This window comes from Anabas testudineus, chromosome 15, assembly GCF_900324465.2.
Source record: "Anabas testudineus chromosome 15, fAnaTes1.2, whole genome shotgun sequence".
Lineage (NCBI taxonomy): Eukaryota > Metazoa > Chordata > Actinopteri > Anabantiformes > Anabantidae > Anabas > Anabas testudineus.
In genome coordinates, this window is record NC_046624.1 from 16039135 (window position 1) to 16052796 (window position 13662).

A 13662-nucleotide genomic window follows, 5' to 3' on the forward strand; every position below is an offset into this window, starting at 1 on the left:
AGACGGATGCTTAGCAGAACATCAACCTCTGCCTAGACACGTTAAAAGGTTTGAAAAGTGTATCCTGTCAAGAGTGTCGAAGAGAACCCTTTGAGTGGCCCTGCTAACAGACAAACAACAAAGAGGAGTGAAAGCACAACTTCCTCGGTGCTCTAGGTGTGAAAACATACTGGCAAGAGGGCTACTTCTGTGTGGCCCTGCATCCACACCGTCCATATCCAACCTCCTTCACGCTCACTACTTGTGCAATTAGTGCTTTTAATTCTAATGCATCATAAATGTGTTGTCTTGCTGCTTGTATCTAGTTCATCATCCAGACCAGGGGGAGGGATCCGTTCTGAGCTTCAATCTGGCTCAAAGGCAGTTTGTGAGTTCTTAAGATGGGGTATGATCTTATAGGAGACACTGTTAATTAATGGTCTGCTGCACTAGAAAGATTTATCTGAGCTTTTATGAGGTTTCTTCAGACTCAATCAAATTCAGTTTAAAACAAAATAAAGGACAGTACTTTAAATGTGAGTGGGTTAGTGTCATTATACTGAAAGGACTTTAAGGCAGACGTAGCCTTTATAACACAGTGTTCCCATTGCAAGGTGCAGGAAAGTTGTGTTTTAAAAAATGCTGCGTAGTTAGTAGTCTCTACTACTACAGTATTTTATATTTTTAAAATTAGTCAAATGACTGCAGCACTTTTAATGCCCAACTCTGCACTTCCTCTCAGCTCTACAGAGTGTTTCAGTGTCTTTCACTTCACTGTTTAGTTTCAGCACCCAACCACTTTGAGTAATTCTCACTTCTCTCTCACCAACATCATTTCCGTTAAAAAAAAGCCTGTAAACTCTTTGCACATTCTCTGTACACATGAAAACCAAAGAGCAGTCTATGGAAGACTCAGTAAGTGAGACCTTTTGTAACTGCACACTTGCACAAACATTGTATGCAGATATAGCTTATACAAGATTATGGAATTAGCTAAAAAACCTCATGCAGCAACACAATGATCCAAAACACACTGTCAACTCAACTCGACTTCACCAAAAGTCGTAGTATGTACAGCAACAAATGTTCCAATACCCACGGAGGGGACTGTACATGTATGTGCAACAGCAAAATGTATAATCATTCATAAATCTCTAAACTGCTGGTGACCACAGACCGCGTGGTCTGTCTCAGTCTTCTCTATGTACTCATGGTGCTACATGTTGAGGTTCACTTCCTGCAGCTGATTAAGATCTTCAGTTTGACCACATGGCAGCAGCTCACAGCGCATCATCATCATCATCACCTCAGATCTTCTCTGCGATGGTGATGTTTAGTGGGACCGCAGAGCTGTCATTTCTCACGTGTCCACCGTCGCACCATTTTCCCCACCTGAAGATTAGCCACTGTTCACCACAGCTGTTTTCAGTTCAGTCATTTTCTATAAATAGAAAGCAATTTACTCCTTCTCTAGTATCTTTGCTTCTATGAAGCCACTGTGGTCCTGTTGTTTCTGCCTGTTTGTCTGTTCAAGTATGCAACCGTTCCACCCTTCCTCAATAAGTCATCCTTAAACCGTCCTTCTCTGCGTGTGTGTCTGTGTTTTGGTTCTGTCTCCTGTTGTCAACGTTACTGAAAGATGCCACGGACAACCGTACAGAAAGGTCGATATACATTTTTATTTATAAAACAAAACTGAGTGACTTCACAAACACTTCACAATTATTATTTAATCCCAGAATGATGGACCGAGCTCTGCTCTGAATAAAACGGTGTGTTTTATATTTTCTGTTTGTGTAAACTTGTACATCGTTCCTTTTTTATCTGCTATGCCCTGAACTGTGAGTGAATACCTAGAAGTGTTTAGAGAGCATTGCTGGAGATTAATGAATGTTTGCAGTGAACACAGCAGCAGTGCGACCACTTTCTACCATAATTACAGGGAACTGCTCTGATATGAAGGTCTAATTAGCAAGGGTGCAGAGGTACTGTCGTATTAATTGCTGAATTGCTGTGTTTCTCTGTTATGCGCCCGTCAGAACAGACTGTGCAGTGGCAGGTTGAAGTGTGGGTGGTAACAGTGGAGCAGTCCCTACTCTTTGTGCATGTGTGCTATTATTTACGTACTATTACAACCATTTTAAAATGTATTTCCAATGTTTTAGACATGTTAAATGTCATAAACTATATGTTGTTTATTATTTATCTTGTATCTTTTCTCAATAATACCTTTGTGTGGACAAACTATTATCTTGTGTGTATATGATTCTATGAAGACATTCTTTCCTGACCTTTAGGCCTCTATAATTTAACACTCTGAAAGGAGTTATTTTGCATAACGTGAGGTTTTAAAGCAGAGAGGGCGTAAAGTCAGGAATGCAGGCAAGCAGATGCAGTGAAGTGGCTTCATTACAAAATAAGTTAGGCAGGCGGGTGGAGTCAACTGGTTACAGGTACAGGCAAGTTGACGAGAACGGGAGTCTGCAGCATGAAAGACAGAGTCACGCATGGAGATACATGCTACAAATGACTGAGTATTTAGCAGTATTTCCTCCTATTACTGTAGGTCTGGATCTTAACACGCATTAAGTCACGTCACACTGTTGCAGTACATGGCGTGACACAGGGTAGTATTTAAAGTATTTAAAGCAGTACTTCAAGGTGCACAAAGTGTGTCTCTCAGTTCAATATGCTGTAAAGCCTAAAGCTCCTTGAACTGATGACACCGTGGTGTTATGGAGCCATGGGGCACAAAGAGTGACTCATTCAACAAGAATGTTTTCAACTTGACTCCTGGCTGCTCTGGGTGTCTTTGAAGAGACTCTCCTCTTCCACTGACCACAACACCTCATAACACTTTTATGGTTTGGAGGTGTGTGTGTGTGTGTGTGTGTGACACACAACACCCAGGGGTCAAACTTTCCTATCTGCTGTCGAGTTGTGCTAAAACTGCGTGTTGGATCTCATCCAGTAAATGTTTTTAACCTGAGCAGCTTCCTTGGAAACATTCTGTCATAGACACTAAACCACCTTTTGTTGTCAATTGCTAAATCGTCACATTGTCCCAAATAAGAAATTAATGGTACATTAGAGCTATTTGAGTGCTCACCGGGCAATTTATGGTGTAAGAGACTAGCTAATGTGTCCCAATCCAGCCGTTGCTGTGTCTTTCTGAATGAGCATTAAGACAGGGCTGCATTACATTCAGCATGGAACAATTAGCCGCGTCAAGAAGACAGCGCGCTTTAAAAGAAAATAAAAACTTGTATTTTAAAACGGTATCACAAGCCTCTTACTGTGTGTTTGACTCCCCAACTTTGCCAGAGATTCTTCTGAAGTTAACCTTACCTTCAACTGATTATCCAACAGTGACTGTGACAGCTCCCTCCCACATACTGGATAGCATTGTGTGTTTGTGTGTGTGTGTGTGTGTGTGTGTGTGTGTGTGTGTGTGTGTGTGTGTGTGTGTGTGTGTTTGTGTCTCACCTCCTCCATGATTTATATCATCTGACGGTGCCTTATTTCTGCAGGCCATGACAGTATACTGGGAATCAAATGTGTGGGCATCTAACGATTGTTTTCACCAGTTTCTCACATGTGTGGGACTCTGAAGGCCTCTGAGCAACTATTCTAATGTTACCCAAAGCAGTCTCATCAAATCTCATCACCGGAGTCTAGTTTTAATGGTGTGTTTTTGTCTGTGTACCCATGTAAAGGAAGAACCTTCATGAACTCTGTGCAAATGGATATTTATTGAGATTAGAAAGCATGCTGCTCTGTAAGACAGTAGTTAAAGGATAGATTCACATATTTCAGGTTTGTCATAAAAACAATAGTTTCTGATTAATACAGATTAAAACATCTCTACTCTTTTTTATATTGGCCATGAAAAAAAATGTGTTCAAAAATTGGTTTCATTTAAGGTCCTTGTTAAAAATGAGGTCCAAAGTTAATTCAGCATTAATACAAGGATTCATCAGTGACTGTCAAACTAATCAAATGAACATCCTCCATAAAAATCTGTCTGTAATATCTGTGGACAGTGCTTCACTATTGAAAACAAAAACTGAATATTTTACACTAAAGAGGTTTTAACTTTGTCAGGTTGCCAGTCATGGGTTTACAGTGTGCGCCAAAAATACCAATGCACTGGTAAAGCAAATGACAGAAAGTGAATCTGATCACTTCTGACCACTTCTTACCTGACATATAATAATAAAACCAAGCGTCCTATTTGAGCTGTTTGATTTTTGTCTTCATTTAAGCCTCTACACAAACTATTCTTTATGAGACGGTGTCCTGATAGTTTAGATTTTTACCAGATTTAACATTAAAAAGCCATCGGTAAGTTTAATTCTGTGGTTATGTTACAGTTATCTCACTGAGATGATGATTCAGTTCTTCTCTGTTAACTTTCTCTTCCTGCTGACTAACTCCACATTTCAAATGCTGCTCCTCTGTGCTGATACAGCTTCTCTCTGTGTGTTTGGGAAATGTCATAATATTTGAGGCTAGTGTGCAAAATTGAATAAACCTGCATTTGCAGCGGTTGCTCTGTCTTTAGTCTGTGCAACAAACATACCTCCATCTTTCTAAGTCTACCTTTTTGATTTGAAAACACCTATGGGAAGTGCACCTGCCTCATAAAACAAATTGCTGCATTGACAATTGTGAGTCAGTAAATTCAAAGTAGCTTCTGATGGCATATTTTTTATTATTTTGTGTACTTCCTATAGTACATGCCACGCCTGTTAAGCTGTTATCTTGCACCACTGCACTCAGGTACACACTTGTCTTAGCAGACACCCAGAGACAATGATGCACAAGCCACAAAGTGCTTTCCTAAACACCAGCCCCTCGCTTTTTGCATTGCAGCATGAACGTGGTGTTAAAGAGTGTGACTTTAAAAAGGACAAAGCTCTTTAATAGTCAGTCACAATCTTTGTGAAAATGTACTAATGGACGTTAAGATTGGTGATTTTAGTATTGACAGGTTAATACTTAACTTGTCTGACAAAAGTTCTGGTCATGAAGTTGGACTGACATCATCATAATGTATCATCATCATGACTATTTCTGTGATTTGGATCGTACCATCTGCTAAATTATAATGTAATAAAAATGCAAAACAAACAATTTCCTGGTTTTCTGGATAAATTGGTCCTGAAATGTGATCTGATCTTCACCATAGTCACAAACAAACAGAACATTTCTAAGCTGGTAAAATACATACAGTCATGATCCTTCATGTCTTTATTGAACACAAACATTAAACATACAAAGTGACGGTGGAAAAAAGTAGGTGAAGCTGTTTTTTAATAACTGGTTGAACCACCTTTGACAGAAATAACCTCAAGCAAAAATTCCTCTGGCATACTTTTTCCTGTCACTGTATAATGATAGTGATTAGAAAAAGAAAGAAACAAAAGAAAAGAGAATCCATTATTAAGAGTTACTGTAAAAAAGAGATGACACAGTAAGGAAAGCAAACTGAATTCACATACGTCTAAAATAACTATTAATTAATTTCATTGTCAAAATACAGAAGATACCTTCAATATTTAGTGTTAATATTAGTAGCATCAGCAGCAGCTGTAGTAGTAGTATTAGTATCTGTTAAATACCACTATATGTTAAGTATAATATAATATATAATTATCTCTTGCCTTCATCTTTAAACCTTGATTGTAAGGATAAAGAGAATTGGTTTGTCCCTTGACTAGTCAGTGTGTTGTGTATGCTGGTGTATGTTATATATCCAGTGAGCTTTCTCACTAAACAAGACATTTTAATCTGATCTACAAGCACTTCAGACATGACAAGCCCCTGTAGCCCCCGGAGTCTCTCTTCCCTCCTCCACTCTTTTATATACTGTACACCACAGAGCTCTGAGCAAAGCGCGGCTAATGCTTCTAACTCGATCTTCCAAATGAGCACAAACAAGTGAGTGGGATGAGGAGCAAAATGAGAAAGAAAGACAAGGGGGTGGTTTGCAGAGGGAATTAGCAAAGAGCTGAGGGACAAACAGAGGGAGGGAGGGTGATGAAGAGGGAGGAGGAGGAGGCAAGTGTGAGAGTTGACCAGAGGGGGAAAATGGTGAGGGAGGACAGTTGAATATTCATTATCAGGCCACTGGGGAGAAATCTATAGCCCTGTTGATACTGTGTGTGGGATTACTGCTGACATCCACACCTAACTACTCTGAAGCTATGTGATACATGTTATATAAGACCAAGCAGTAATACCTCAAGCTACATCTGCAGCACAGCAACAACTTCACCCGCAGGTACATACATCGCACCTATTCAGACAACATGAGACTAAACTGTGGCCTCCTCAGTCCCTAAAGTCCGTTGTCATGTATGTAGTGGCCATGACTTTCACACAGGAGACTAAAAGACAGTTAATTTTTTTGTCAAAGACAAGCAAAGTGTTGTGCTTTAGCAACCCACATGTTGCTCCAAAAATGGCTAATAACTGATCTTTTAAGCATCAGTACATGACCTTGAAGCATTAATAAAGACATTTATTAAACCCTTTAGAAATTGTCAGAAAGTAGTACGAACATTGTTTTATATATTTTACACCCTTTCCTCCCCTGCAACTACATTAGAAAGAGATCCATCATAAAAGCTGCAAATTGCAAACTCTAGTTCTTGTAAGAAAATATCTTAAAAATTATTTATTTTATTTTTATTTTTTATACAAGTCCAGAAAGACCGACAGTACCAGACTACAGAGCTTTTGTTGGTCGGTCACTGTTGCAGGGACTGGACTTTGTGTGATGGTCAGAGGGGGAGAAGGGAATCTGTTAAACCCCAAAGAACAAAAGGCCAAGGTGATATTTGACAAATATGCTGTGCTGGTCTTTGTATCAACATTAAAGGGTCCTATCAGATAATTAGGACACGAGACTCTGAGAGGTTGCCCTCTGTGTCTTTTTTTCCTCCTTTAATCTCTTCAGGCGTCATGTCTACAGACATTAACTCTACCTCTATCTGTATTAATCAAATTATTCATGAATACAGGCATAATGACACACACGGCCCCCTATGCAGGCCAACGATGACCCAAAGTCACCCTGCTGCAGTTTGGCCGCAAGACAGTGAATGACTCAGCTTGCTCAGCCAGCCGCACAGCCATGTCTGCTTTGTCTATAAGGCTGCAGTTTATCTGCCAACCTTCAGTGTTTGACTGTGGAGCTATCGTGTCTTTCTGACCTGCTAGTTGGTTGTATTTTAATTTGTCTCCATCACTCTCTACTGTTTAGGTGCCAGTATGCTTCAAATAGAGCCCTTGCCAGATCATGGCCACTCTCTGAACACCCCACCCCCGTGTTTCAGTTGTTGGATTTAGCTGTGTCCACTAATTGTTGCCACATTCAAACATTATTTAAGCTTGCCAACTTCACACATGATCAGATGTCATTGTAGGTGAGAATCTACATGGGATTTGCTTTCAGATGTGTTCAGTCCATTTGAAGCATACTGAACCCTTTAATCTAATTAATGTTACTGGATGAGAGACTTAGACTTAGAAAAACAGTGTATTCCTCTGCAGGCGTGATCCCACCTTCTTGAAGAGCGCTTTTAGTTTGCATACTTTGCAATTGCTCTTCATCATCCTTTCTTTCCTGCGATCTTCCCCTGCACTATCTTCGTCCAGGCCTAGCCAGGGACTCCACACCCCTCCATGGAGCTCCGGGTCAGCCATAGGATCATCTGGTGGACTCTTGGCCATCATAGCTGTCTGGTTGTACTCTGCCAGTCTGGTCAGCAGATGTTTAACTATTTCTGGACGAGCTTCTGCCAGGTCTGACCTTTCGTAGGGGTCAGAGGTGACATTAAAAAGCCAAACTGACTTCCCCATTTTATTTCGCCGCTTCTCAAGCTTCTGCCACTGTCCTCGACCACCAGGAAGAGCCTGTGGTGGTATCCAGTCCCCGTCACCCACATTTCCTGTCAACAGCTTCCAGTCGCCAGCCCTTATTGCAGCCCTTGTGGCTGTGTCCCAGATCCCAAATCCATTGAGTACCAACGCCATCTCATATGATTCTCCTGGCTTCCTTGAGACTGGGTCAATGTTGAAAAGGATTTCAGAGCGAGGACAAGGCAGGCCCTCACTGATTGTCAACCATACATCATGACCATCTAGACCCTTGTGGGACTGCAGGGCCCCAGCCAGCCCCAGTAATGTAGGATACCAGTCAGAGACATGGATCAGTGCTCTGCTCACTAAACCTTTCTTTTTCAGGAGGGGACTATGTACAAAACCCACAGCTCGAATGCCCCCTTCCCAGTATGTCCCTTTGCCACCTCTCAGTGGCCAGTTGCTCCCTCCAGAGAGTGGCTGCCCCCCATTATCAGATGAGTATATCAGCACTGAGTTTTGATAGAGCCCACTAGTCTTCAGTTCATGGACCACTTGTCCAATTCCATCATCCAGGCAGCTCAACATAGCTGCATAATGGTGTCGGAGTCGATTGCCCTGGTAATCATAGTGGTGCAGAAAATTGTCTGGTGCCTGCAAGGGTGTATGGGGTGCTTGAAGGGACAAATAGAGGAAGAGTGGTTTATTGGAGCTGTGGCTCCTCAGGATCTGCTTCGCTCTGGTTGGACAGAGAAGACATTGGATTAAAATATCATATAAATATATATAGATGTCTATATAAATCTGTCTAATGTATACCTAGCTTACCTCTCTATATAAAGTAGTGTGGAGTAGTTTCCCCTCATCTCCCAAGCAGGTCTGTCATTTTCATGAAGATCAAATCCACAAGCTTCTGCCCCATCACAGCTTTGATAAGAGAAGTGGTCTCCACTGCCAGTCAGAGTGCCCATGAAACTCTGAAATCCTCGTCCTGTGGGTAGGCAGCTTGGCCTGCAGAAGCCCAGGTGCCATTTACCCACCATATGTGTGGCATATCCAGCCTCAGCCAGACGCTCCGGTAAGGTAGGAATGTCCGGTGGCAGGCAGAGAGGTTGACGTGGTCGGATGATTGAATGCTGGAGTCCAGTGTGAATTTGGTAGCTGGAAAGACAGGAACAGTGTGAAAGAAAATTTGAAGAATGCCTTCGTAAGATCCATTCTACTGGCCAATGGTCTAATGGAACACTGCAGGTGTTTTAAGAAATATTGCACCTCTGGATACTTTCACATGGTTAGACATTTGAATGATTTAAAAAACATCTTGTTATAATGAGCTCAGATTTGACTTATTGTTGACTTTGACTTTATTTTATTGACTTTGCATCAACCTGCTTTACTGCCAGAAATTACTTTAATCTGCACTAAAAATATGTCAGTGTTAGGTCACTTTATCCATACTTGGCCAGGTGTTAAATAGGAAAAACAACATTTCACAGTGTATTTTATTGTGGATTTACCCTTTCTAGGTTAAATGAATTGACTGGTTAGACGTCCCAAGTATTTACCCAATGTGGAGCGTTCAAATGCCTTAAGCAGGTCCAGCTGACTACAAATGTCAGTTTTGGAAATGCCTGAGAACCTGCCTTATCTAACCTTGTACAGTATTTGGAGATTTCCTAATCTGACTATATTCTTAAGGATATCACAGAAATGAAAAAAAAAAAAAAAACAACCTAAATAATTATCCCATCTGAAGAATAGTGTAAGGACATTACTCACCGCCCTGTCATGAGTTGACTGCGAGAGGGTGAGCAGATAGGCTGGACATAATAATTTTCCAGTTTCACACCCTCTGCTGCCAGTTGGTCCAAAACAGGAGTGTGGATGTCTGAGCCATGGTAGCCAATGTCTCCGTAACCCTGGTCATCCACCATGATAAAGATGAGGTGAGGAGGCCTGGATCCTTCCACTTCCTCCTCCTCTGTGCTGACACTTGCATTTGGACACGGTGCTTCTGCTAGACAGCCAAGACCCAAAAGCAAGGTCAATCCAGTCACCACAAAAAACACAGAGCAGATTCTTCCCCTCATTGTAATTCTCTACAGCCAATATCTACTAAGTCTGAGTTTGTTAGTATTGTCTGTTCTGCTTAGTCTGCAGTCGCTACAGCTCAAGCTGGCTCGCTTCTGCAGAATAGATAAACCTGTGTGTCCAAGGAGCTGTCCAAACTCTTATCTGTCTGTTAAATATGAGTTCCCATCTTTTTCTGGGGCTTATTCTAGGTTTTGTGAGATGGGGCTGAGCTGTTGCCAGCTACTGTAGTGGGTGGAGAAAAACTGCGGCCTCTAAGATGGGCAAAAAGTTGGCAGAGACATCGACATCTGTGTGTATGTGAAAGAGTGAGAGAGAGAGAGTGAGAAACTGAGGAAGGCTTCCCTCTTTGCAGTATCTTGCTAGATTCTTCTGTACTTTCAGGCGCCTCAAATGATGGCTGGGAAGACGTGAGCAAGTGAATTACACATAAACGTGCATAAAAACACCAGTCAGGTACATGTACTGTACTTTATACAGTACAATATTGTACTACTGACTGTAAGAATAACACATCTGTGTTATTCTTACAGTCAGTGACTAAAAACCTTGGGATTGAGAAACAATCCCTGTGGAATTTCAAACTCAAACTGGTCATTGACATCACCGCAGGAGAACTTTTTGTAAGCTTCTGAATTAAGCTTTTTAAAAAATTATTTTTCGTTTTTCTTGGTGGGTGAGAACTTCTACACTGGATAATCCACAGACTTCACTGTAAATGTTTTCATAATATTAGACTGACCTCTTCTTCCAAATACAGAAAATACACCAGCTGAGCCACCAGAGGTGGCAAGAACACTTGGTTTTGTAACTTAGTAGAAGCAATCATCTAAAGTTAATCATATCAAAGCAAACCTTATTACTATTATTACTGCTACTACCAAAGTTATACTTTCTGCCACTAATATTAGCATTACTTATTGCACAAATCTTTCTGCCATGGCTATATGTAGTACTATTATGCCTGTGACAGCAAATATTTTGACTGTGATTTCCTCTATAGCATTTTTCAAAGTATACTGTAAATTCCTAATGAAAATAAAATAATTCCTGTCATCTCCTGTTTGTTGCTTGATACTGCTCAATTAATAGAGTCACCTGATGGCAATTACTGCCCTTGCCGGGGCAATGAAATCAATCAGACTACGGAGGAACATTCGGTATTGTGATGAGAATGTTTATTGACTGCTGGGCTCTTAGCCTTTACCTCACTGCTATCTCTTTCCCATAATACTGAGAGAAAATCAATCCCTCAGCTACGTGTCCATTTCCTATGTTGTAGAAGCAAACTGCTGTTGCCTCACCCTGTGGGATATTTCACAGGCTTTTTGCCCACAGTGAAAATTATGCATGTGCTTGAGAGATTGAGATCTATGGCAGGAGAGGTAAAGATGACTATGAGGTGAGAGTGGCTAACTTGTGATGGGGTGATAAACTGAAGTGGATTAGATGGAAGAATTGGTGGGAAATGGGAACATTTGAAAAGTAAATGAGATGGAGAGTATTAGAACAGAGAGGAAAGCGGAAACACAAGGGTATCAGAGAGACACAATGCAATATCTAAAATGAGAAAGCATAACATAAACAAAAGGGCACAAAAGGAGGAGTCACTTTGTTTTGCAAAGTGAAGTATGTACATCTAGGTCTAGATGGAGCGTAGCCATCAGTTTGCCTCAGGAAAATGCAGCAAGACATGAACTCCATTTTACTGCTAAGAGGGGGTTGGAGAGGGATGGAGGCTGTAAAAATGGAAACTGACAAATGTCTTGAGGAATACAGAGAGCAAAGGGATTATGTTCTTCTCTCAACATTGTGTATATTTAGGAGGTGGTAAACTCAGGTTCTAGACAATTTAATGTAAACTTTGTTGTTTGCATAATAAAGACAATAGATAATGAAAGTTAATATGTTAGTATGTTCTTCATGTGAAAAATAATAATAATAAAAAAACATTTAAAAAGTGAATGAATTGTTTTTGTGTTTTTCAAACCTGGATAATACACTACTAACAAGGGTAAAATTGGCCAGAGCATCTGTATAGGGCTTTGTGTGTTAACATGTGTGTATATGGGAGTGAGTGTGTTAGAGTGTTTTGGAAAAGGCAGTGATGCAGAGTAGAGGAGAGTAGCAGTGGGTGTGATTTATTCATGACGATGAATAAGTGACTCACTTGATCTGGAGCCACTCAGTTGAACTGGAGCTAAAGTTGGTGTGTGTGTCTTTGTGTGCCACTGCATCTGAAAATTACTTTCATCTTCAAGCCTATTATCCCATATAAAAATAAAGAGCCCCTTTTCTATATTCAAAACCCCCTGTCTGAGATATTTTGATATTTCAAAACAGTCCACCACAGGCACAGATGTATGTATGTTACAGTAGATGGGGGTTAGTACTGGTTAACACCCTGGTTAATGGGTCTCTGCCTAGCTAAAAATACAAAGCTGGCTATCTAAAATCTTCCTTGAAGCTGCACTTGATACCTCTGCATGGTGACAGTGTCATGAGCTGGAGGATGGACTCCATGGTCAGAGAGCAGACAGGACAGAACTGAGCAAACAAAGTTTATTTATAAGTGACAGAACACAGTAAAGCAATGAAACAGTCGCCAGGTGGGAGGAGATGAGGTAGGGTGCATATGGTAGTCTGGTAGGAAACCGGAAGTAATGTCAAATCCAAGATGGCCGACCAACAGAGAGCACATGGGCAAAATGGAGGACAATGTCAAAACCAAAATGGCCGACTGACAGAGACACAAGAGTCACACAAGCACAACAAGAATGTAGTCCAAACACTATCCACAGAGCTAGCTCAGAGGTCGAGGGTAATCCAGGTCATACACGGTTAGGCAGTTCAGAGGTAAGTCCGGCAGGCAAGATCCACAACGAAAAGACAATCCAGGTCGATACACAAAGGCAGTCCAAACAGACAGAGCAGGAAAGGGGACAACCAGGGAGCGAAACAGAACAGAGGGAGAACTCACTGAACCAGAGGGGAAGCAGGGTCAGGTCAGGCTGGTCCAATAAGGGGGAATCCAGGGCAGACAGAGCAGAAAGGGGACAGGTCCGGGAAAGGGAATCAGGCAGGTCCAGGTACAGGTTAGGTACCGTGAGCAGGGGGGAAAAGACAGAACTCACAGCACCAGGGGGTCAGGCAAGAGACGGGGTCCAGATCAGGCAGAGTCCAAGAAATCCAAAAGAATCAGTCCAAGATAAATGCTGGATAGTGTTCAGGAGTGGAAAACAGACTATCTGGCAGGGGAAACAGGTGAGCAGGCCGGTATTTATACTCCAGGGGAAAGCAGGTGTAACCAATCAGGTGAGTGCATGTGACCATACCGGGAAAGGGAAACAGGAAACCGCCAAAATAAAAGCACGGCAGGAAGCACTGGCAGCAACGAGGCTGGAACCATGACAGAACCCCCCCCCGCAAGGGCCGGATTCCAGACGGCCAAAAACCAGACCAGGCCGGGCGGGAGGAGGGGGCCCGGAGGAGGGCCAAAAACCAGACCAGGCCGGGCGGGAGGAGGGGGCCCGGAGGAGGGCCCGAAACCAGACCAGGCCGGGCGGGAGGAGGGGGCCCGGAGGAGGGCCCGAAACCAGACCAGGCCGGGCGGGAGGAGGGGGCCCGGAGGAGGGCCCGAAACCAGACCAGGCCGGGCGGGAGGAGGGGGCCCGGAGGAGGGCCCGAAACCAGACCAGGCCGGGCGGGAGGAGGGGGCCCGGA

At 42.3% G+C, this 13662-nt stretch overlaps 1 protein-coding gene across 1 annotated transcript; it reads right to left on the reverse strand.

Annotated features, from left to right (window-relative positions):
- Positions 1-6766: 6766 nt before the first annotated feature.
- Positions 6767-9938, reverse strand: si:dkey-174i8.1 (arylsulfatase I). The gene is made up of 3 exons (XM_026355709.1): positions 9628-9938; positions 8677-9009; positions 6767-8587 (listed from the first exon to the last, which is right to left on the reverse strand). The coding sequence occupies exons 1-3, from the start codon at positions 9936-9938 to the stop codon at positions 7513-7515; spliced, it is 1719 nt and encodes a 572-aa protein (XP_026211494.1). The 3' UTR covers positions 6767-7512.
- Positions 9939-13662: the final 3724 nt, after the last annotated feature.